This window comes from Lampetra planeri, chromosome 54 (genome assembly GCF_965212315.1).
Source record: "Lampetra planeri chromosome 54, kcLamPlan1.2.h2, whole genome shotgun sequence".
In the NCBI taxonomy this organism is placed as follows: Eukaryota; Metazoa; Chordata; class Hyperoartia; order Petromyzontiformes; family Petromyzontidae; genus Lampetra; species Lampetra planeri.
This window is the reverse complement of record NC_136160.1, coordinates 2,022,416-2,048,656: the sequence shown is the minus strand read 5'-3', so window position 1 is coordinate 2,048,656 and position 26,241 is coordinate 2,022,416. Positions and strand designations below refer to the sequence as shown.

The 26,241-nt window shown below is 46.9% G+C and overlaps 1 protein-coding gene across 1 annotated transcript; it reads right to left on the bottom strand.

The window, feature by feature from the left end:
• Positions 1–1,289: 1,289 nt before the first annotated feature.
• LOC144735183 (protein FAM83A-like) lies at positions 1,290–25,467 on the bottom strand. The gene is made up of 5 exons (XM_078617639.1): positions 25,147–25,467; positions 19,495–20,085; positions 17,248–17,415; positions 7,861–7,985; positions 1,290–5,755 (listed from the first exon to the last, which is right to left on the bottom strand). The coding sequence occupies exons 2-5, from the start codon at positions 19,999–20,001 to the stop codon at positions 4,528–4,530; spliced, it is 2,028 nt and encodes a 675-aa protein (XP_078473765.1). The 5' UTR covers positions 20,002–20,085; positions 25,147–25,467; the 3' UTR covers positions 1,290–4,527.
• Positions 25,468–26,241: the final 774 nt, after the last annotated feature.

Here is a 26,241-nt window from a genome sequence, read left to right as displayed (position 1 = left end):
GTTCACGCCCCCAACGAATCGATAGTCGATTTAAATCAACGAAAGCTGCGCCGCTGAATCGAGGAATCGTTGCGCGCGCGCCCAGCAGAGGGCGGGCGAGTCGCCCCCCCCGGTTCGGACCCAGTGGTTGCAAACCGGTAACCGAATAGACACGGCGGTTAAAACCGGTTAGCGGTTTTTTTTGGAGACGCGGGGGAGGGAGTTTCCGCAACGCTGCTGGTTGATGATGTGTTGCGGTGTGGGGGTTTGTGTCATATTTAACAATATAATGATATCGTGTTTAAAAAGCCGTATCTGCATTACAATTAACGACAGATTTAAATTAGTACATATTATTTGAGATCAAGCGTGCTGTAATCGATGATATACGTAGGAAAAAATAAGAACAGGGTTGATCCTTTCTGGAAATATAACAGGAGTTGTAAAGATGTTAAAACACCAAATAGAAACCCTTTCGCAAAGTATGCGTTAACCAACACTCTGTCACCTGTGTTGAACGTGCCAATAAAAGGGGCCGTCCATAAATGACGTCACGCACCTAGGTTGGGGGGGGTCAGACATTTGTGACGATGTGTGACGAGGGGGGGGGGGTTTGAGAAATGTGACGTCATATTTGAGGGGGGTCTGACTTTGTGACGAAGGGGGGGGGGGCAAAAATCGTCCAAAATCGCGTGACGTCATTTATGGACGGCCCCAAACACGCTCTGATAATAATAATATATAGCAGTAGACCCCTCAATTATGATTATGGGGTCAAGGATTTTCGAACTGGGGCTCTGCTCTTTAGTTCTTTCGGTAAAGTCACGTCGGTATAAAATAAATCACGACGTTTCGGGCGCAACACAAGCGTCCATCATCAGGTGGTAAAGCATGGCATTCAAGAGCCGAATGGCTCACAGGGCTATACCTAATACATTAACTTTGATGGCCTGCTACTGAGGCAGACTGTTCGTCTTTCCATTATATACCTACGTGACTTTACCGAAAGAGCCAGAGTATGGATTCCTGCAGTCACGAAAGCTTAAAATCAAGATTGGCGCTCTGCTGTTGCGTTTCTGTTCTTTGTCCCCCACTCGCGATGAGACGAACGCGCCCCGGTTGTGATATCACCATGTGGCCGAGTGGCACCAAAGTGTGTTCTGCTTGGCTCAAAGCCAGAGGGCGTTTGGTTCCATGTGGAGTCGGTGTTATTTATTGTTAAGGTGCCCTAACTTACAATAATTTCACTGTTGCCATAAACTAATTGTGTCGACTGGATGATGTGCACACCAAGAATAACGAGCAAAATATCACATTCATTTCCTTTATTAAAAGCACACTGTACCCAGAATAGCATGTTACATGCGAATAAATGTCAGAATGGAAGCCTAGTGTTGAGAGGCATCAACACCTCAATCGGAAATAAAACCGTACCGGTGCATGCAACATCAAGCATAAACGCTTGGGATGAGTTGCCAATTTTTGGACCAATCCAGAAAAAAAAAACCCATCGAAAATCAGGCCCCACACAATTTTTAATGATCCGATGACAAACAATATATTTTGGATGGAGCATCGCGTACGACTGCCAACGAAAATGATGGCACTTAAATGTCTTCACTTCCGTGCTTTTCCCACCAAAAGTTTCACGTGCGTCACTTTTGTTAGCACGAAGACACGTTTAAACCACGACTTAAAGTTCCAAGACTGGAAAAAGCGATAGAAAATTTTCCTTACAAACCTGCCATTTTGAAATCTGAAACTAATCTCAAATAAAAGCTATGTTCCTTTGCGCACAACTATAAGAAAGCACTTAGTATCTTGGGGCGAAAATAAAACTCCCCATTCTTTCAGCCAATACTTAATGAGTACGGCCACATTTTTGGCACGGAGGTCATGGAAAGTCCGTGAAACCTTGCAAATGGCCGTAAAATACATTACATTAGGCACTTCCTCAAGTTGTGTTTTTAAATGCTATATGGCTATTTTACCAACTTTTTTTATTTTAGAAAACTTTTTTTTCAGCTGAGACACCGTCCCCGCCTTATTCCGTGATTGATCGTTTTTAGCCGAAATTCAGGTCTCGAACTTTACCGAAAATGACCGTGACAAAAACAGTAGACTTATTTCAGCCTCGCGATTAAGGTGATGTCGTGGGGAGGTCCTCATCAATTTTGCCGAGTGTTCATAGCTACGAAAACAGCATCGTGATCACAGCAGTTTCAACAGGCGATTCTTTTTGTAAAAGCAATTTCTAATTTACAAGTTTTAAACGCTTCCAAAAACAGGTTTTCACAGAGCATTTAACAGCAAATAAAATTGCCCTTTAAATTCCGTAATGGTTGAATCTTGGGCAACATTCACAAGTAAAGTCTCGAGGTGGCCCTGGGTGGCTCCGGGTGGCTCTGAGGTCACAGCGCTGAGCTGGAACCACTGAGAACCTGGGTTCGAATCTAGGCAAGTTGTCTGCGATCCGCTGCCATGCAAGGAATATTTGCTCTGTAGCCCAGAGGGGGTAGGGTCAGCACTACTTGCGAAATCCAAATGGCACAAATTAAGATAAAATTGAAATAAAATAAATCCCACACAATGTAATAGCTCCAACAACAAAAATGGTGAACGGAACATAAATATGAAAATCTTATGGAATGGATAAAAACAGTTGTAAGCTTAATTGGAGACTGTGCATTTTTCCATTGATAAGTGCCGTAACATGTTGGGCTGGTAATCCAGCAAAAGCTTGACCATCTACTTGATATGTGTCACATACAGAATCGGCTATGTACTTTGTGCAACATGGCAAAAACATTTGTACTGAAACACCGTTTTGAGGAATGCATTTCGCTAACACTTTCCCCTGTGCCACAAAACCCAAGATGATCCAAGCACAAGAGAATGCTACCCACACATTTTGACTCGCTTGCCAAACCCTAAAGGCAGTGCGTGCACATGAACTTCACCAAGACAACCCTCCCAGAGCATTCCACATGAATGTTTTAGCAACCCACACATCATTTCAGGACACAGCCTTCACAAACATTTCCCCATCAAGGCTCCACTTATGAGTGAAACCACACGTTACATGCAAGCTTTTTATGGCAATCCGTTACAGTAGCTGCAGCACAAACAAGCTTAATCGAACAACAATCTAGCAGCCCCTTTTGTCGGCACATCAACAAAGAGTGCATGTGGAAGGTGAACTGCCTTGTAAAATTAAAACATCGACTCTAGGGTTCACGGGCTTGACACAGTTCCGTCTATTTTTGTGAACCTGCTTCTGGCCCGTGGAAGAGCCGAACACGACCATGAACTGACCGAGTTCTGGTGGCTCGGGACAAAGTAAAAGCAAGACGTCAAAGCAATCGACGAGCCACCGCACGTTTTCGTTGGCGGTATGCGGATGCGACAGGCGAAGCGGTTTGGGTGAGATAGGAGGCATGAAATGTTGGCGGTCGAGTTATGGTTGAAACGGAACAGATGCACGCAAATACAGGGACACGCAGCTTGTGCATCGAATGGGAGTTTCTCAATCATGCTTTCCTTTCTCAACAAAATCTTCATAGAGCCGCACTTTATGAAACCAAGCACTTTACAGTTTTATTTGAACGGCGTTCGCATGATGGCGTCTAAATGCCCGAGCAATCTGAAGCGAGGAGATAAAGCCAAGAGGAGATAAAGCCAAGATGAGCTACAAATCAGTGAGTAGTGCAGCGGTGGGGGACCTATCCATATGGAAAGACAAATAGGTATTTCTTTCCTTTGGCAGACAACCAAAAGACAAAGATCCCCCATATAGCCTGAACAGACTGTTGGGGCAAGTGCTGTTAGCGAGCACCTATGAAGGCCGGAACAGCACATGAGGGGGTGGGTGGCCAACACCATGCCCGGTCGCCTGTCTCCCCAGTGGCGATGTTTACACACTGCACCAGGAACTCATTTGAGGTCGAGTCGACTGAGGGGAGGTCCAAGACCGGTTCAGATAATCGTCACCGGTGTTGGCCGTGAGCGGCAATCGAACGTGGATTGCAATGTCTGTAGCACAGCGCGCTAACCGCTACACTCCCGCTCCCCACACATGAAAATACACGCGCGTCAGTCACAGAAGTGACTGAACGCACTAAAATAAAAACCAGTTGTGCCAGTTTGAAAATGGTCTCCCCTTTAGTTGGCTAAGACAACCTGCAGTGATGGGTAAAAACATTGTTCCGGCCATTGCGAAGCGGGGGTAGGCCTCATATGGCTGTGGGCCGTACGAAATTGGCCCATGGGCTTCAAGTTCCCCCACCCTTGGTGTACGGGAAGGTTAACGCGCTGCGCTGAACTTAGGAATGCATTTTTCTGTATTATTAAATTGTTCAAGTAAAGCAAAATGTGGAAATAAAGAGGGCGGGAGTATGCACTGCGTGCCATTCTGCGTGACATCCGGCGTTTCCCTGCTCCCAGCCTGTGGAGTGAAACGTCACGCCAAACGGAACGCAAAACAAAACCCGCAAACGCATCGGAGGGGGAGAGAGAGAGAGCGTGTGAGAACGATTGAAAAAAAGAAAATCACAATCCCGTCCTCGAGATGGGCCTGCCGGAATGTGTGAGAGGCCCAAACGGCAGCTTGCGGTTTTCCTTGCTCTTCTCTCGTGCTCTCCTGGTGAAGGCTCCGGGCAGCACGTCCCTGTGGACGCCGGCGGATCGCGTGACTGCGCCGGGCGACGCTTCCCTCCGCCGCTGCTGCTGCTGCCGCGACGAGCTGTGGCCCGTCGCGGCCTGGTGCGCCTTGATCCAGTTGGCGATGGGCCTGCGGCTGATGCCTACCAGCAAGCCGTCTACCTTCAGCCGCAGCTTGTCGTAGTGCACCTGCCTTTCGACGCGCAGCTGTCCCAAGTACTGCTGCAGCTCGGTCCCTCCGGCCCCCCGCGCCACCGCCACCTGCCTGTTCTGCTGCTCGCCGATGCCGCCTGCGGAAATTTCCCCGCCTACTTTGACCGGCACCGGACGCTGCTCTTGTGCCGCGCCAACTTGCATAACCTCCATTTGGTTCCCCACTTCCTGCCCGTCCTCGTTGCGAGGCCGCTTCTCGGGGGAGGCACCGTTCACGGCTCGGCGCTTGTCCGGCGCCGGCGCGTCGGATCTCCGCCGCTTCTGCGTCAGCGAGCGCCGGCGGGCGACGACGGCGCCGGTGGTGCCATGTTGCTGTGGACCAGGCGTCGCTCCCCCGTCTTTCTGCCTCGTCCCGGGACCCATGGATGTGCGGCGCGGCACCCCGGGACCGCCGCTCACCATCGAGCGCCGGCCTGGGGCCGCGTTCTTCGCCGGCGTTGCCGGCTGCTGCGGCGGCGGAATCGGCTGGAGCGGCTTCTTGTGGGGGGCCAGGAAGCTCTTGCGCCGATCGGAAGGGCGCTCCTCCGCCGTCGCTTCCTCCGTCTGTGTGGCGGCATCGGCGGCGGCACCCGGCGTGATTGGGGGCGGCTCGGCCGCGTGGCGCCGACACCAGGATGCCACCGGGTCGTCGTCATCAGCGCCCGGGCGGACTTCCGCCGTCCGTCCCGGCGACGCGGGGCTCCGGATCGACTCCTGGCCCGGAGCCGTCTCGCGCCGCTCACCGAGGGCGGGCTGCAGTGTTCCCGGCAGCCGAGACGGTGTCGGCGTGGCGCCGGCGCCCGGCACGCAAAGCGGCTGCGACAGGGCGTAGAGGATGCGGAAGTCGTTGTCGTACACCTCGGTGATCTGGCCCGAGAGCACGGTGAGCGTGCTGCGGTGCAGCTTAAAGTCGGACCACGTGTAGCTGCGGGGTGAGACAATGAATAGACAAACCGTACTTGCGCGAGCCGTTCACAAAGTCACGTCTTTCTATATTATTAATTAACACCGGTTAAACGTTTCAAACTATAAAGAATGAGTCAATTGTTGTGCAAGGCATTACATCATAATTAATATAAGCTGAGAAAGAAAATCAGTTACCAGGTGACATCCTGTTTGCTGGAGGATACTACACCGATCAAAGTTTAAAACTTCATTGAAAAAGAAAAGCAATCAATTCCTGTACAAGGCACTAAAATAAAAATCAACATAACCTGAGAAAGAAATATAACGTGCCAGATGACAACCTGTTTGCCAGGGATACAAAGTATACGTTGTTCTACCTCCACGGCATATATCGATTCACTAAAATTTGGTTTCGATTGCTACATTCAGCGTCGTTGTCCCACTTCGTCCTCGTACGACTCCACCTACGTCCCTCCATCCACTGATACGCACACGTCCACAACGGCAACACTAGCATAGCCTGGAGACCAAATCAGCCGGGACGCGCCAAACCTCATCAGATCTCGGAAGCTAAGGAGAGTTGATCCTGGACGGTGCTTGGATGGGCGACCGCCGCACACAAACAGGTTGTCATAGGCGGTACGGGGTTCCGTCGTGAGCTAGAGAGGGCAGCGCAGCAAAATCCATTGTTGTACGATACACTTGCATGCCTAAGTTAATACCTCGGTGGGCTTTGCCTGGTAGGATGGGGATGGTTTAGTTGTACAGTAAAACCTTGGATTGCGAGTAACTTGGTCTGCGAGTGTTTTGCAAGACGAGCAAATTTTTAAAATAAATATTAATTTGATAAACGAGCGAGGTCTTGCAATACGAGTAGTACGTGTATACGCTTTGTCTGCCGAGCGTCACGTGATCACAACTGATATACCAGTGCTTTGATATACGAGTGCTTTGGATTATGCTCGCAATCCAAGGTTTTACTGTATTTGTATGTGTTTCGGCGATTTGTGTACATTTCTTGTACTTGGCACAACTATCATGTTGTGTACTGTTTGTTGTTGTGACGTCCTTGCCCGCCCTGACTGGACATCTGGAAAAAAGCTTTACAGCTCATCGGATTCCTCCGGTATAAATAAATATTTTGATTCTGATTCTATGCCTCCCCGCCTTCATCGACCCTCACTGACCAGCGCAGTGAGGTGTGGTCAAATAACCCCCCAGGACCCAGGCATGCATGGAGAAGCTCTCATCTAGCAGTGGATCAACAAAGGGATGTAGATGTACACGTGTACAGAACACTGGCCACGTGTGTCGGCATAACAATCCAAATCTAAACATTTCTCGCAAATTACCAAATTGGGTAAAGTCACGAAGCAACATCGCCCCCTGCCGTGAGACGACCGCAGACCGTCGGTGAAACGTAGCTACTTCGTGATAGTCTTGCACTTACCAAATTCACTGATTGGTATACTTTGACTTGTCATGCGCACAGTATTGGCTTGCTTTCGAAGAGAGAGAGAACGACTTAAGAGACACGAGGAGGTACCACGGAACAAGTGGAAAGGCAGCCAGGCGATAAACCACCACCAGCATTCTCCCCCAAGCTCTGTGATCCTCCATATATATTAAACAGTTATTGGCCAATTAACGAGCGTTTAGCCACGGGAGGAGAAAACGCAACACATGCGAGTTTGGCACAGATGGAACAGGTGCTGTCCACGTTTGCGGTTCCGCCTTCTCCTGGGCAAGCCAGTCTACGGGCACCTCGACGATGCCCACGGGGGGGGGGTAAGGAGTTTCACAACGTTTGTGCGATCCACCAACCCTCGCCTACACAGTATCGGATTACAGGCATACGCCGCCGCTGCCACCGACTGGCTATAGATATAAAAACATTTTAATTTGATACAATTGGGAACGAGTTTAACACGTAGGCTTTGGCGACCAATATTATTTGTAATAAAACATTTTTTTAGGTGAGATCGCGTAAATGTGTCGTTTAATCCGGCCACCACCCGACACAGAGCCAAATAGAAAGGTGTGTGGCCAATTGGTCGCCACTAACAGGCACGGGAAACGACATCAGCCGACGTGGACCGTCAAAAGACACCGACTGGAGGGTACCTGTAGGAGCCCATGCCGACACGGCATCCGTCCACCAGCATGTACTTCTCGCGCAGTTGCCCCGTCACCTTGACTCCAAAGCGCGTGTAGTAGGTGAGCCCCGGCACCGTCCTCACCCGCACGTTCTGCCATGCGCACAGACCAAAGACCGCCCCCCGTCGTCGTCGGCGTCGCCACCATTGTCGACCCAATGCACGCGTCGCCCCCACCCACAACCTCGTTTGGAGAAGCAGAGCGAGACGCCTTCGTGCTTTCAAACAAATGCTGACATCAGCCTCTTTTGGGGGAGGCCAGGCTACGTTACCAACAGAGGGCGGTGCAGCGATATCCACTGTATAGTGCGGTGTTCTTCACTAAATTTCAGAGGGGGGGGGTGTGGCACTTTCACCGATAAGACATCAGTGTTAGGTTTGACAGCACAGCACGATGATGATGGAGGGCGTTGTCACTTTTGTGTATTGTCGGGGGGGGCCGCCCATCAAAGGCCATCAGGGGCCGCCAGTGGCCCGCAGGCCTTGCCATGAAGAACCACAAGTATAGTGTATTATGTTCAAACTTTTCTCCATGCATTCACCAACCTAAAATAGTGAAGGTAAAGTACAATAAAAAAAAATGTAACTCACAGGACATGCACAGCCATCGGGGAGGCCCTTGTCTAGCAGTGGATTGACAATGGAGCTGTGCATGAGGCATTCTTTACTGTTCAACCAGATAAAGAGGCCAGTCATTGCCAGAATGATCCCAGCTCCAACCTTGGTGCATATTGGCCCCAGCAATGTTTACATCTCAATTAACATGAGAGCGCAATCCATAAGGTTTTTTTTTGGGTTAGATCGCATGAATATAAATGTGTCGTTAAACCCGCCACCACCCGACACAGCCAATTAGTAAGGTTTGTCACGTAAACAGAACGTGGCAATTCGTTGCTCGTACAGCACACTGGTCTTTTGTAGAGTAAATCCACTTACAATGTAAGTACGACGTTTCGCCAGTCACAAACAATATCAACTAATTGGCTGTGTCGGGTGGTGGCGGGTGTAACGACATTTATATTTACGCAATCTAACCCATTATGGATAATATCGTTAAAAATAAATCGTCTCACAGCCACCACCGACGGACGGTTTGCAACAACGTCAGGAGAGGCGACCGTTCGCGAACACGCACGATGACAGCACTGCAGACCACGCGCTGCTAACCAGCAGAGGGCGGCGCATACAAAGAAAGTAAGTGTCCTTTTGGAGTGGAATTTTCAACATTGTGGGTCAAATAGGGAGGGGTGGGGGGCGTGGGGGTGAGATGTAGCACACAGTGGATTAACACAGATTCATAACACTGTTGATTTATGCAAACGATAAGCTGTTAGCTCGAGGCAACATTTTTATATTGCTAATAAAACTGCATGGGGGGGGGGGCGGGGAGGGAAATTACAGAATTCAAATGAGGCAGTAGCGATTGAGATGAAAGAATAAATGATCGCATCAAATCACAGAACCGAAATCACTTAAGTTCGCCAAATTACACTTTGAATTGTTGTTGCTCCAAAATCAAACAAAGGGAGTGAGTTAATTAAACTCGTTAATAATGTATGGGACCGCAACTTCCCCAGCATCGACAAATAATCACGGGCCGCCAAACAACATCAACAATCAGCTGCTCCAGCACTTGCTAGTCATTGGGATGTCTAAGTGATAATCAGTATAGGTTTCCATTAATCACAATCTAGGAGGTTAACTATTCGGCTGCTTATGTAAGTCAACGCTTTGGGACTCAGGCCTTGATATTTTAGAGTCTATGATCATAGCCCCCTTGACATTTCTAAAGCATCGATCGTGTCTGGCATCACACACTAATTTCCAAGCAACCATCATTCGGAATCCACTCAAATCGGAAAAAAGTGGATTTCTATCTACATGACAGGTCTATATAAATGTATAGTGTGATGACGTCATGTCATGGGCGCTGTAAGGTGTGATGACGTCATGTCATGAGCGCTGTAAGGAGACACCTTAGAGAACAGGGGCGGGTCCGAGTGAAGGGGAGGAGCCGCCCAAGGGGGTACTTAAGGGGGACCCCGTGACGAAGGCATGGTCGTTGTGGGAGCCCCGGTCGTTGTGGGAGCCCCGGAGCGTGGATCGGCTGAAGGAGGTCTCTCCCGCTCGTGACCGGACGGTGTCGGCTGAGAGCCGAAGAGATAGCCGAGAGTAGGCCTCAAAGAAGTCTGTGAGAATCGGCTGAGAGTGAGTGGGGTTCTTCTCTCCTCGGCCGGGCGGTGTTGGATGAACCCCCGTCCCGGCCCGAGTGAGAGAGTCCAAGGGATAGCCGAGGTTAGGCCGAGTAGAGCTTGGGGGTCCGCGGGAAGGACCGAGCAGAGAGAACACCTACCCCTGGTGTGAGCTGAGTGTTTAACCCGTGTTAACGAAACGGCGAAAGCCCTTACAAGAAGTTCTGTCTCCGCGTGGTTCTACGACGCAACATATATACACAGAAGTTCAGGGTAGCCAGACTGATAGTTTCACAATTAAAATGGTCTCCGACAAGTTGTATTTTGTCTCCCAACATGATTTCTTCCCTTAACTAAGGACTTGTTATCTTTCACTCGCAATATGATGCACTCCTGTGCGGAACGACTTCACGCCTCGTGCATCGCACTCATTTAAATCACAAGCTGAAGGCAATAGACATTACGCTGCCCAACGCACATATTATTCACTGTCAATTACCACCAACTTACCTATTCTTAATTGCGGTGACAAAAACCTGGTTACAATCAACTAAATTCCCAGTCAGTGACGATGATAATAAATGGCTCGACACAGCTTCCAACACAACCAGAGCACGCAGCTTGCAGTGCATGTACTTACACAGTAGGTGGTGCACGTTTTGTACCTGCATGTAACTTCCCATAGGCTTGTCTCACACTACAAGGAGCCCTCCTATTTTGCTTTCTGCTCCTCCGTATTCGTTCTTTTAACTCCGTCGGTCTTTCTTTTTTAATTTTACTTCGGTTTTGGTTGATATTTAATTCTTTACTTCTCAAAGGTCACCAACGCAGCTCAACGGCGGGTACGGTGGGATGCCATGAAGGCGAGATGTTAACCGTCTCGCCTGGTATGCTGTATATTTGGAGTTTGCATGTTTCCCCGGGGTCACGTGCATTTTCCCTCCACGCGTCCATGCAAGGTCCTCAAAGTTGGAATCGACACTCTTCATACGCGACGCGCTCCTGCGGTCACACATGCGATTTTGAAGAAGCACTTCAAGCAGATGCCAACCCGCTACACGTTCAACTACTTTTTTGAGATCGATGAAGGGCTCATTAACATGAGATACCTCAACTTGACGCCCTCTAGTGAGGTCCTCCACGTCCCACTGATCAAGCAAGAGAATGTCGAACTCGTCCGTCGATTGATTCTACATATGTTCGGCAACAACGTAGACACAATCGAGAAGGGGACGTTGCAATCAATCCCGTTTGCCGACGGCTCCTGTCGGCAGCCTGACGATGAAGAATTTGCTCTCGCTCTCAAAGAAGTTATTTTCTATTCCTACGGAATACCTGCCGTATTACCCGGCAATCACGAGCGAGATCAGCTCGCACATCGACGACCCGATTCGGCAAGCAGTCCCCACCCGCTCGAACAAACGCCAGCTTGTTTCGATTGACGCGATGGTGGATCTGGACACCACTGCGGCATCGAAGGCGAAGCCTGGGTGTCCCAAGAAGAAAACGGGCGTCGCTCAAGGGGGATAAATCGATCCGGTCCTTCTTTGCCAAACATTAGCATAAAAAAAAAATCTGTTATCGAAAAACTCTACATTGAAGAGTGCATCGTGTACAGCTCGTCGAGAATAATCGATTGCCACATCGCTGATCATCAACAGACTAAAAATGACTGCATCACGGACATTATGCGAGAGCCGGGGTACTATGTTACCCCGGGGTACCACCACAAGGTTCATATGTATAAGCTCAAATGTAGTTGCAACAAAGACACACACATACATGCACTCATGCACACGAAGGTGGTACAATTATATTGAGCTTAATATACAAAGGAAATCTAAGAGACCGTTGATGGTGCAGCTATTTGTAATCAGTTTTGAGTTGGCGCATTCATCCCGGACACAACGTTCTACATCGCATCGCGCTTATGTTGCAGACAGACCGTTGCGCGGATGCCGAAAAATCATGAACATCAAGCGTGGTGCCGTCATCGATTGTTCCACGCTTGGCCAACACTGAACCAAAGGAAATTTACAAAAACATGCTTTAGTACGGTGGTGGGGGGACAATGCACCGTCGCACGCAACGGGCAAGAGGCGGGCTACAGAATGTTGCCGTGGCAGAGAGACCCTTGAAGATAACCCGAGGTCAGGGCCTGTGCGCGACGCAGCCTTGGAAGGTTTTGAAAGACTGCCGTGGTTCTGTTGCAGTGAGCTGACAACGAAGGGCCGCCGCCTCTGTGTGATCAGTGGAAACAATCTCGGACGATAATTTGGGGCGAAAAACATCGGGGGGTGTGTACGATGGGTCTGCAGAATCCTGACGTGCAAAAATTTACAGGAAGAGGCTGATGCAGTCTGATGACAAGCATGCACCTCGTGAAGGCAGAGGAGAACATTGTTTAAAATGCGATTTATTACCAGTGGCGAGATGAAGATTCACCATTACGACCCCCACTGCTAACAGCAATTCATTGACAGACGAATGCCCAGTTGCAGACCTATGCTGCATACATCTTGTGCACCACAGGGACAGTTACCACTGGGGGTCCCCTTAGCTAGAGTGCAGCAAGGCATTGGAATGGTTGAGATGAAGATGTGAGAGGTAAGGCACTTTGAGTTGCTAATCATTTAAGCAAGCCCCATATTCGGTTTATCTATTGTCTGATTAATTATCCGTGAATTGGTTTATCCTGGGCCGGCAAGAGTACTTGGTTTTCTCTTCCAATTGTATATTTAGACCGGGGGTACTGCCTCCCCCGCCCCCACATTTTCCCAGGATAAACAGACTTCGTATATATCAAAATCATTATCTTCATGCAATGGAAACATCCGACTTCTCCAACACAACATGGAATTCACATCAGAGGCACTCTGTAGGCAAGATCAAGCACGCCATTTTTTTGGATGCTAAAAAGGCGTGCGCTGTAGTATATTGACCGCACGCCACACAGGGAGAGACGATCACAGCTCAATGTTACGCAGAGGTTGCTCCACATCGACCTAACGAGTCAAAGAACAGCACGGGGTAATAACACTCGAGGTGAGAGACACGATCGGTGACACGAAGAGAGACACGGAGAGAGACGAGCACAGATAACCACGAAGAGCAGTACGAGAGAAAGCCCCCAAAGAGAGATGACACAAGACAGTAGGGAGACAAAGTCCCCCCCCCCCTATAGCCAGAACACAGTTGGAGCAAGTGCTGTTAGCCAGCACCAATGAAGGCCGGCAAGGCACACGAGGGGGTGTGTGGCCAGCGCCACACCTGACCGCCTTTGTTTCCCTAGTAGCGATTGTTTACACACCGCACTAGGTACTCATTTGATGCTAAGTTGACCTAGGGGAGGGCCAGGAACGGTTCAGATAATCGTCACTGGTGTTGGCTGTGAACGTGAATTGAACTCGGGTCGCCGGGTTCGTAGCACAGCACTCTCACCGCGACACTCCCGCACGCACACACACACACACAACGAGAAAGAGATATGATGACTTTATGAGACACGGGTATAGAGAGACCAGAGCAGAGATCAGTAGATAGCAAAAGAGACTCGAGGAGACAGAAAGAAAGAGACAGACATCCTGCGACCTCCCAAATTGCCTTTTCATGACTCCCTTGGGCCACTGCTTGGGAAGCATGGAACTTGCTTTGAATCCAACAGTGGGCTCGGATGTGCTCAATATAAATGGACAGGACAATAGATAGGACTCCACTTGCACGACTGTGACAAAGCACCACGACTTGATGCACCACTTTTAGAGTCAAACGATAATTTGTTTAATTAAGAAAGCTCGAGTGTGACGAGGGATGACCGACTGCACTAATATAAAATCTAAGAATTGGCAGGTAGTGGGCTCAGACAGCCAAATTAAGACATTAATGAGTAGAGTAACACAATACTCATGTCAGTTAATCATAGCACCCACATATTGAAAGGAAACCAACGCTGTAACCTTTCATAACAGGCATCCAGCATTGATATAAAAAAAATACAACATCCTATACACTGGGGTATCTCAAAGTGCTTTTAAGATAATACTAACATCACATCTCAATTTTTTTAAGGGCGCCTCCCCCCCCCCACAGTGGCAGCTGTCCATGTGCAGTACAAGGGTCACTAAAGACCTGGCCTGCAAGTAGGCATTAGCATGCCAATAGGGGACGATGATTTCTGAGAACGATTGTTACAAAGCACCCTTAGACAATTGTTTAAGAGCGTATTCTCAGGTTTTTTTCGGTAAAGTCACGTAGGTAAAACATTAAAAGTAATGAAAGTAAAATAAAACAAAACAAAAATAAAATTCACGACGTTTCGGAGGCAACACAAGTCTCCGTCATCAGGTGGGACCGTCACAGCCAGATTAGCTGCATCAAGTGAAGCAATGATTCAAGATGTAATCCCTTATAAGCAAGTTGAAGGGGGGGAGGAGAGGGGGGGGGGAGTTCATCAGAATGTGGTAGCCAATGAATGGAACGTATCGGGAGGGAGGGGGGTGGGAGGGGGAGGGAGCCAACAAAACATTTGGCGACGGCTTGGACGCGGCTGCTGCGCACGCCAACACAATGGGCAGAAAGGGGGGAGGGGAGGTCTGATACACATGATAGAACAAAGGAACGAAAATGCCCATGTTTATACCAATGCAGGCTGAAAAATGAAGAGAGTACTGTTAAAAATAACTGGGGATGTTAACACTCGGTGAAGTAAATTAAAATAGTGCCTGTCAGATAAGATGGTCCAAAAAGTGTAATTAAGTCTTTTTTGCGTGGTTAATAACATCTTTCCAGTGATTACTGAGTTTGTACCCATCATCACGGTTGAAATTATGTCTGTGTTTGTATATTTGTATGGCTTCGTGTACAAACCTTTGATGGTAGCCAGGAGGCTTGCAGAGAACCTTGGTCTCGGAAAAGACAATATCATGAGAGCCCGCCGAGTTGTAGCAATGATCGGCAACGGCCGAAGAATCAGTTCTGCCGTGTTTCAGATCTGACTTGTGCTCGCGGACACGATCAGCAACATGACGTTTTGTTTCTCCAATGTAGCAATCACCACAAATGCAACTCAATTTGTAGACTCCAGGATACTGTAAGTCAGGAACGACATCCTTCACAGATGGAATCAGATCACGGATTTTATGCACTGTGCTGAATCGGACTTGGATCTTATGTTTGTTTAGAATTTTGGAGATCTTTTTGGTCACGCCTGCTATGTATGGTAACGTGATAGTTTTGGTCGGAGTTTCATGTGGTTGTTTCTGTGTGGTGGGAGAGACAGCTTGGCGGATAGTACGGTCAGATATAAGAGCGCTTTATACATTTAAATTATTATTAGGGGGCGATTATTTCTGCGTGTAATTCCAATGGAGAAATGTTGGATTTTCTTAGGAATTTGGTACATTTAGACTCCAGTACGCGATGGCCAACCCCCGTTTCAAATAACATCACGGGATCTTTCCCGTCCACCGTGCAACGGTAAACACACTGCCAGCATTAACCAGGGCAGTTGCTCGGGCTCGAACCACGATCCTCGCAACAAGGGACAATAGCGCTACTGCTCGGCCCTTGTCACCGTCAAACTTGTTTCAAAGCCTTACTCCCCCCCCACCCCAAACTAAATCACGTAGCATCACGGGGGCTGCTGTTTAAGCCCCACGGAAGGGTTCTTTAAGTTGAATGAAACTGGGAGATGGCAGGGGGGTTGGAAAAAATTACAATCGAAAACTGGAATTGAAAAATATCTTTGGTCCTGCTCGAAATGCTTCTGGATGACAAATGGAACGGTTATTTTTTTTTGTTCCACGTTTCCCCCCCGCTGTGGGCCTGCCTGCCATGAGGGTGACCAGTGAGCTGCGTGCGCAGCAATAGCGCGCGTTCATCACACGGGTACACTAATCCACCCCCCACCTCCCGCCAGTTATACTTTTTTTTAAAGTCCGAAACTATAAATGTAAGGTTATGCAACCGAAAACAAATGGATGCCGAAACCCGAGTGGGACGTTAACAACATCGTGTTGAATAGTCCATTAAAGACATTCATCTCTTTGAAAGCACTACTCTGAAAAGCTGGCGAAAGTAAACTAATCAATCAAATATAATTTAGTTTAGTGCCCTTCACGCTAAAATAGTAAAGGAGCCCTCGAAAATATATTAAACATTAAATCAATAGAAATGTTTATTACACAATAAAAAGGTAGACGCATAAGTTAAACTTACAAAAAAACTAATTATCAACCCACTCCCCCGGGCGAATAAACAGGCCCCATAAAAACAACCATCACATGGTGGCTTTAAGCTGACAGACAGATCAAGAGAGGCCATTGCCTGAAACGTAATTATGTCAACATATAGTCAACTATAGTTTGTGTAAAGAGTGTTAATTAGGTTCAAATAAGGGCTAATTTTGTTTGGACAGCAACAAATGGTGACAAGCTTGGGGAGGAGCTTGGGGAGGAGCTTCATCCAGGAGTGGATTAATCACGAATGACGACGACAATTAAGGGGCACACATTCCAGTGAAAACTGTCCGGTCAAAATTATAGGATAAAAAAAAATCTACATCCATAATATAACTTTTTTTTGGTTAGATCACGTAAATATAAATGCGTCATTAAACTCGCCTCCACCCATAAAGCCAATTAGTAAGGTTTGTCACGTAAACATAACATTCCAATGAATTACTAGTACAGCACACCGGTGTTGGGAGAGCAAATCCACAACATTTACAATCTCAGTACGACGTTTCGCCAGTAATTACAACTAGCTTCAACTAACTAGATTAATCCCCCCCACCCATTCGCACAAGAATGCTCACAAGTGACATCATCACATCTATCCCTCTGTTTAAGGAACGAAACAGCTTACTGGACAGCTCTGGATGCAGAGCCTAGGCATGCATTGAAAAGCGAAAACGAGGCGGCTGATTGCCAGTAAGCAAATAACTGGAGTGAATTAGCGAGTGCTGGTAAAAATATGAGAGAAGAGTTACTTGATCCTTTGGGCTGCATCTTCTGGTAGATGTTATGGGGGAGGGGGGGGGTACTTTTAGAGCTGCTTTTACATTTAGTTTATCGTCCATCCCCCGTGCCTTTGATTATCACGGATGTCTACGTATGGCGCAAAGAAGTTCAACATACATACATATGGGTGGCAGCAGGGGTTACCTTGAGCTGGCTCAGCGAGTGTCCCGCACGTTCGCTCATCAATAGGAAGTCAGGGACCCCCGAGGGCTCCAGGAGGATGTACACGGGCACTCTCTTCTTGACGGACACTTCCACAAGGTCACGGAAAATCTCCACGTCCGTGAAGGCGTCCATCACCAAAGCAATCAGCTGTGAAGGCACACACGAGACACGCACACACATGCTTAGTTTTATTTTTACCTACGTGACTTTACCGAAAAAACCTAAGAGTATGTTGTTTTTTCTCAACAATTTTCATGTTAAGGCTACGAGTCAAGCAATGGAACCAATAAATGATAAGTGTAGTCAATTACGTAACTATTCGGTATCCCAGCTCGACTTTAATGACACTGGATATAATGACCTCTTGACCTTATTCAAAAATAAAGGGGGTCATCTTCCTGCAACGGCACGTGTTTGAAAATGGCGCCTCAGGGCATTATTTCATTAGAGATGGCTTTTACTGTATAAAAAAAAAACATTCCGCAGGCCAACTTGTGCACTATATTCAAACCATGCAACATCAGCGTTTGGAAGGCACGCGAACGAGATTACAAGAAAACACAATGCAGCCACATGCTCCGGGCACTCAACGTAATGGTACAAATGCGTTGTTACCTCACCAGCATCCCCTTGCAAACGTTTGCGTATCAAATTCGCTACAGTAGTTGGTCCTGAGTGGGGGAGAATTTTATTTGCCATTTTAAACACATGCAGATAATTGCATATGAAGCGAATATTGCTGAAACGTATAGTTAAATAATGATGTTGATGTTGTATTGTGTGATTACACTGTAACTAGCCATAATATTACCGAATTAAAACATCCAGCCTCACACCACCAACCTCACTTTCCTGCATCGTCAACAATATTTTCTCGCATTGAGGGGGCATCTCATATGATGCTCCATTTGACTGCAATCCATGACATTTGCAATGTGCTTTGTAAAAATTCAGAACATCAGAAACTGCAAAATATTTTAAAATGTGAACTACTCTGGCTAATAGAAAAAGTAATATACTTCATAGGCCTGTATTTTCATCAAAATAATAACTGATCTCCTGAAATTAAAATAACCGCAATATAATGTAAATATTGATGGCTTTTCATACGCTGCATTAGAGTTTTAATTTGCACAGATTAACATAGCCAGCAGAAGCACCCAAACCACATTAGAATGTGGTGGTTTAAGGAAATTATTATCTCAGCAGCTGAGACATATATATACCTATCGATGCCCCGATCCACTCTCACTCAGCAAATTTAGTATCCTTGTTACCACTGTACTTTTCCTATGACTAAGTGACGTAAAAATTATTCCACAACCGCCTACACCGCATGCGGGAGAAGTCGATATTTTGACACTCCCAGTATACAGTTTAGTCAGCATATGCGTGTGAAAGTGTGTGCATTTTCATTTAACACAGAAGCTTCAAGCGTACTGCCATGGGCTGCTTCTCATTCATGTACTTTCTCACTGCAAAGGCAGACAGCAAATATCGAACTATCTAAGAGTGGAACTTAATTACATTTCTACATCCATGATGGATATTCAAATGGCAACCCGTGGGCTACACCAGGCCTGGAAAGGCTCTGCACAGCGAACATTAGTCAGTGGCGAGTGGTATCTGAACCAGTCCTAGCTCACCTGCCTAACCCTTCACTAAGCCGCACTGACCGGCGTGAGTGAAATGTGGTGAAAGAAACCCCGTGAACGACATGGTTTGAGAATGCCTTCATCCAGGAGAGGATCGACAAAGGGCCGCACATCATCATCGTTTTTCTAATGATGAAGCCGTGTCGATGTACATTAGGACCCCTGTTAATGATTAATCGCTTAACGACGGGCCTCCGTAGAGCCCAACGTGTTCGCTTACCGACCATTCCCCTGTTAACGACGGGCTGTTGTAGGTACAGTAAATATGAATTAATGCATTTATTAACCGTGTTTCTTTTAATATTACGTGTTTATAATGTTGTTAGTATATTCACGTATTAATATCCATTGTTTAAATATTACAAAGTAAGTTTCTGGGGTGAAAAAAGTCACTTTCGATGCTATCCAAACGAATTACGCCTTTAACGTGCAATTCCTATACTCGCTTAATGACCCATATCACTTAACGGCCGGTTTGGTGGAACCAATTACCGTCGTTCAGAGCAAGGGGGTTCTACCGTATTCAAATATAAACGGCGAAGATAAATTCTGTCAATGGAGGAGGACCAACCGACTGCGCTCCCCTGGCCAGTTTGCGCACGCCGTCGCGGCAGCTGCCGGCACCCTCGCCCACGTAGGGCTGCAGGTAGACCTCGGCGCGCGACACGCCGCGGTACTGCCCCTTGTAGCACGGCCAGCCCAGCTCCAGCATGGGCGTCGCCACGTCCGATTGCTCGGGGAAGTAGGTGGAGGCCACGGAGCCCTCGTGCTCCTCCCGCACGGCTCCGTCCTCCCGCTCACGCTGCGTCCGCTCGGCGTCCGCCGCCGCGTCGTCGTCAGCGGCAGCGGGCGGCGCCACGGCCCAGCGCAGCAGCTCCTCGATCTCGCCCTGGCCAAGGAAACCGCGCAGGTGCTCCTTGAGCACGAAATCGTCGTAGGCGGCGCGGCCCGAGCGGAGCAGGGCCTCGACGGCTTCACGTTGAGCTTCCACGTACGTCTCTTCGGCCTCCCGCTTGGCGGCGAGCCACTGCTGCGAGCTCCACTGCTCCTCCAAACACTGCGAGCCCTCGCCAGCCATCGTTTTGTTTCTTGTCAACGGCGGGGTTTTGCCCAACGTGTCCCCCCCCCGGTGACTTCTTCTTGGGCACGAGTGACGCTAGTTCTGGAGAGAAAGACGAAAGAAAGGAAAAAAAATCAGGCATAACGCTCGGATTCAGTAATGCTGTCCAGCACGTGTCTGCACTTGGAAGTATTTTATGAGTAGAACAAAAGCTGATGAGTAGGGATCAGGGTATTTAGGATGTGTGTGTATCTTTGCAAATAGTAATTTATTCATGGTTTATGTCTGCAAGTGTTTGGCAAACCTTTGATCGACTTGGTTTTCACGGTGGTAAATTCCTAATCATAAAAACCTCATACATTGTTTTAATATTCATATTGAAATATTATAACAAGCGTAATCCTGAATGCATGATATAGCATGTCACAGACAGAAGGCTGGCCAGAGTAAATGTATAAATCATTTCAACCTCGGTTGTATTTATAATTGAAACATCTTTCAAAAGGTCTAGCTCGTAGAGCAGAGGTTATTTAACTTCAATTCTAATCAGTTTTTCCATTTTAATGTGCGAAAATTATAATTGTCTAACATTTCAAGTAAAAATATTCGTTCATAAGATCAGACCTTTGCCAATCCATTGCTGGATGAAGGCCACCCATTGCTGTGTCTGGTCATGGGGATGGTTTGATTGTAATTTACCATGCTGGTCGGTGTGAAATTACTCTCGAGTTTCGTGGAAACTGTTGGTCAAGTTATAATGGTCAAGTACTATGTGTACGTCAATCCACTGATGGATGATGGCCACCCCCCCCCCAAGCCACGCAAAATGTGGGACTTATTTCACCACTCATCTCCATGCTGGTCAATGCAGGACATTAAAGGCAGGGAAGCACAAACGTGGAAGATGAGTAAAGTACAGTACAGCACAGCATTGCTCACCATATAGTCACACAGCCTATAACACCTGTTATCCACAGCGGGCACACATCCTAGCACTATCCAGCACTAACAGTACTTAGCTTTCGAGATATGACAAGTCCGGGTGAGAATAATTGTAATATTAGTGAGCATTAAAAGATGACCAATCATGGCCATTTGTCCCAGCTGTATAGCAAGGTTCATTGCATTTAACGATCGAATGGGTTTAATGTATTGCTTAATTTGTTCATGTGTATGTATGTGCGCGCACACACAGTACGACACACACATAAGGGATGCAAGTGGGGTTAAGTCCAATAAGCAGGAACCTTCATATCCTCAGCCAGAATGTAATTTAAGTCGAGAGGCTGTCCACCCACACAGTGTGGCATGAATCCAATTTGGAGATACAACGCCGCCTGCTCTATCAGACATTATTATTCACACCAGGAGTGGATGACCCACCCCAGGTGAATGCTGCCTCTCCCAAAGTACATCCATTCTTCAATATAGCGTCAACCGTTTGGACAGCGGTTCGTGCATTTTGGTAGCTGTTTTTTCCTGGTGCTGCAGTTGAAACAATGGTCAGTGTTATAAAATCCCTCCACATTTGTACACTTAGCAACATAAATTGGTACACCACGGAGAGCTGATGGGCAGGTTGCATGTGGTGCGATAAAGTGTGGGTACTCCCACTTCTTCCAATGCGTAGTAGAACCAGTGTGGAAGAGCATGCCAATACAAATTTTTCTTGCGTATAAAAATCGCAAAGCCATGATTCCCTAAAATCTATCTACGGTACTCAATATAGAACCACAGGGCAATTGAATTGGATGGGGCAATATTCTCATTTTCCAAGAAGAGCTGGGGATTGATACTGTAGATGCTTATTTAATTGGATCTTTATGATTGGTGTGGTGGAAAAAATGGCCGTGATCCAGCGTTTTGGAGGATTAGTAGACCAGAGATTTGCAAAACTCCAAAATTCGTTTGACTGCAATGTGTGGACGAGATGGCAGTACAGTAAGTGGGTTCTTAAACCCATCAGTGTTTATCTTTGAGCGTTTTCTCCTCATCCATGGTGGGTTATCTCCGGATCATTGGCTTTCCACTCGCGTGCGAATCAAAAATAATCTGGCTGAACATCTGCATTTAAATGGCTTATACGGTGCTGCATATAGTGTACATTTCATGCTGATAACCAGGCGAATGCCCACTGTTCTTTGACCCTTCGTGTAATGGACACTTAAGCTTAATAAACACGCCATGGAAGGAGCAGTTCCGGTTTTATTTAATGTACAACGGTTTTGCCATCCTACTGCTGGATGAGGGCCTCCCAAATGCAGTGTGGGTCCGTAGGGGTTATTGAGCCATACTGAGCGTAGAGTAATGTATAGACGTGGGGACATATGAGCACAGTACAACAGTGGATTTTGCTGCACTGCCCTGGCTGCTGCCCACAACAACGTTAGCACCTCAGCTGCTGTGGTAAAGTAAATCAAACCACTACGATCTGCCCGTTGTGGGGAGGCCCTCATCAAGCAGTAGAGAGTGGATATGCACTGATCACATAGCCCGAATTGCCTCTCGCCTGGCTATAAAGACGCGACTCCGTAGCTCTAAATGTTTAAATGTGGAAACAACGGCGAAACGTAACGTCAAAATAAGGAAATCAGAGGCCATTTAACATTAACTTTACGGCTTTGCGGATACAATAAAAGCACTCTGGGAGCAAGCGTATCACTTGCTGTGCTTATAACCGAAATGTGGTTGTATCATAAGTTGTCATTTACCTGCCCCCCTCTCAGTATTGTAATTACTGTGCTCCTTATATCAGAACTGTGCTTGCATACGCTTCCAATGTATATACGGATATGATAATTGGTTTTTTACCCTTTTATCTGGCAACAAAACTGACACATTTTTTACAAGGAGTCATGTTTGCATTGACCACAATACCTGCAGTCGGAATGCAAAAAAAAACATAACTCTGATAATGTATGCACTGTCCTTGAAATTGATTGGTCCACACCCGAGACAGCTTTCTTTGGAGCCTAGTCTCACATGGTGTTGGACCAGATGACGCCAAAAGGCGCACAACTCAAAGACAATGCACCATCAGAGTATGGGAGCTCGGGGTAAGCATTATATACAGATAGTCCCTGAGTTACGATGGTCCGACTTACGATATTTCGATCTTACGATGGTGATAGCGATACGACAAAATTGTAAAATATTTTAAATTTCGCGCAGCAGGCAAACGCAGCAGCTTAAGAGGTACGCTTTAGCGATTTCATTTTAGGGTTACCACGATACGATAGTTGAATGCATGTTAAACTTTTTATAGCAGATAGGATTGTTTCCTGAAAAACTTTCTATTAAATTGCAGTTCATATAGGTAGGCTAAGAATTTACCTTGGTTTTTATTTACATTTTACTGTGCAATACAGTATTGTAATTAATAAATACATACAGTATATAGTTTACATAGTACGGTACTCTAAATTGTTCTGTTTTGCTAAATTATCATCATTCTTTCCTCCTCCTGGGTAGGCTAGGCCGTCTTCGACTTACGATATTTTTGACTTACGATGGGGTCGTCGTAACGCATCTCCATCGTAAGTAGAGGACTGCCTGTATTATAATTACAGTAGAGTTTAAACACATTACTAGAGTGGAGCGGTGGCGCAGTGATTGGCGCACTCGACTCCGCATAGCAGAGGTGGGACAAAGTCATTGTTATGCAAGTCCAAGTCGAGTCGCAAGTCATCAAATTCATGACTCGAGTCTGACTCGAGTCCAAGTCACATGACTCGAGTCCACATCTCATAGGTGGGACAAAGTCATTGTTATGCAAGTCCAAGTCGAGTCGCAAGTCATCAAATTCATGACTCGAGTCTGACTCGAGTCCAAGTCACATGACTCGAGTCCACATCTCATAGGTGGGACAAAGTCATTGTTATGCAAGTCCAAGTCGAGTCGCAAGTCATCAAATTCATGACTCGAGTCTGACTCGAGTCCAAGTCACATGACTCGAGTCCACATCTCATAGGTGGGACAAAGTCATTGTTATGCAAGTCCAAGTCGAGTCGCAAGTCATCAAATTCATGACTCGAGTCTGACTCGAGTCCAAGTCACATGACTCGAGTCCACACCTCTGCCGCATAGCTATGCGAGTTCAAATTTCTGACTAGACTTTAAATTTGTACCACGTTAATTGTTTTTTTTTACCCTTTAATCTGGCAACAAAACTGACACCTTTTTAACAAGGAGTCATGTTTGCATTGACAACAATACCTGCGGTCAGAATGCAAACAAAATATACAACTCTGATAATGTATGCACTGTCCTTGAAATTGATTGGTCCACACCCAAGACAGCTTTTCTTAAAAAGGTGTCAATTTTGTTGCCAGATAAAAGGGTAAAAAAACACAATTATCATATGTTGCTACTGGCAAAGGAGGTTCCAATTGTACCACGTTGTTGGAACCAAATCCGAGTGGTTAACGCACTGCAATCTCTGAGTAATCATCCAGTGGCGAGCGAAATCTGAACACAAGTTGTCCTGGCCACCTCAAAGACAAAGATTCCCCCGTATAGCTTTAAGCAGACTGCTTTTGGCCAAGTCACGTAGATATCTAATCAAATATACCTACCTACGTGACTTTACCGAAAGAACCAGAGTAGTCACGAAAACTTCAAATCAAGATTGTTTTTGGCAACTGCTATTAGCGAGTAGCACCTAATGAAGGCCGGCACTGTGGTACAACACGAGGTGGTGTGGGTGGCCATCACCACGCCCGACCGCCTTTGTCTCCCCAGTGGCGATGTTTACTACCAGGTACACATGAGGCTGACCAGAACGATGGTCAACACTCCCTCCCCCCCATAGCCGACGAGTCGGTGAGGCTTTAATCCAAGAAGTGAATTGAGCACACATCGTTAAAGCACAACTTGTATTTATATTATTTTAATGCCGACTGTCTGCCGCTGCTGCTGTGTCCTGTACAACGCTTTGAGATCCTTGATGAAAAGCGCGAAATAAATGGGATAATTATTATCGATCCACTGCTGAATGAAGGCCTCTCGCACTGGGATCGAACGCGGGTCAGTTCACCTCAGGAGGCGAGGTCGCTCGCTAAGCGTTGGGCCGTGTTACAGCATATATTTATATCAATGTAACATCATTAAAATATTGTTCATAATAATAATGGTATTTTAAATGTAACTTTGTAAAGTTCTTACCTCTTTAGATTTCCCTCAGCGGACGTACTTCGCCTCCGTCAAGCCCCGCGCGGTTTAAAAAATAAAAAACCCCAATACCGCCTCCCAATTGGCCAGGCTGCCAATCACGTGACTCGTCAGCCGACCAATCGTGAGCGTCGTCGCGGGTCAGCGCCGATTAAAACTCCCCTCGGCCGGAAGGGGCGGCTAAGGGTTCGAATCGCCGAGCTCTGATTGGTCGAGGTTGGGATATTGGGTGGCCAATTGGAGGGCCGCTGTTGGTATATTCAAACAGAGAAGGGGGGAGAGTTCGTTACAATCGTGATGGTTGCCGTGGCGACAACCAATGGGAGAGCTGGGATGGTAGTGGGGGGGGTAGCAGCTGTTGCCTTGCGACATCCAATAGACTGCACTGGACTTTATATAATTTAAATAATAATGTTGCTGTGTATTCATTTAAAATGTTTAATGATGCTGCTGCTGTTTGCAGTGGTGCGCAAGCACACATAACCAACAAAAACAACCACCACAAAAAAACGCATTCTTCAATAACAAAGTGGCCTCAGAAGGAAAACTACGTAATAGCCCCAACGTGTTGGGCAATTACTGTGTGCAATGAAGAAGGGGACATCGGGACCGCCCATAAATGACGTCACGCGATTTTGGACGATTTTTGACCCCCCCCCCCCAAAAAAAAATGCTTCAAATCGCTTTAAACTATTGTCAGTGTAGTGCGTATTTAATGTGGCGCTGCACTCTGATGTTGTAGGAGAAAACATTCAAAAGTCTATTTAATTAAGTAGAACGTCATAATTTAGGAGCTTTCGTGACTGCAGGAATAATTATTTGGTTCTTTTCGGTTAAGTCACGTTTAATTTATTATTTTATTTTTAGACGTGACTTAACCGAAAAGAACCAAAGAATTAAGTAGAACGTGTTGTCTATATTGATTAAAGTTACGCATTTTGATGTGACGTCACATTTCTCAACCCCCCCCCCCCCTCGTCACACATCGTCACAAATGTCTGACCCCCCCCCCCCAGGTGCGTGACGTAATTTATGGACGGCCCTATAGACCGAAACGTCGTAAAGAGTGGGCAACTCTCACCTCTACAC

Bases quoted from the DNA above. Each gene is read 5' to 3' on its own strand.
- LOC144735183 (XM_078617639.1), bottom strand. From the start codon at position 20,001: ATGGCTGGCGAGGGCTCGCAGTGTTTGGAGGAGCAGTGGAGCTCGCAG. The intron at 7,986-17,247 runs GTAACCCCTGCT...TGCGCATGGCAG, and splicing joins ACTCGCTGAGCCAGCTCAAG to AACGTGCGGGTGAGGACGGT. The intron at 5,756-7,860 runs GTACCCTCCAGT...CTCACCCCGCAG, and splicing joins GTCGGCATGGGCTCCTACAG to CTACACGTGGTCCGACTTTA.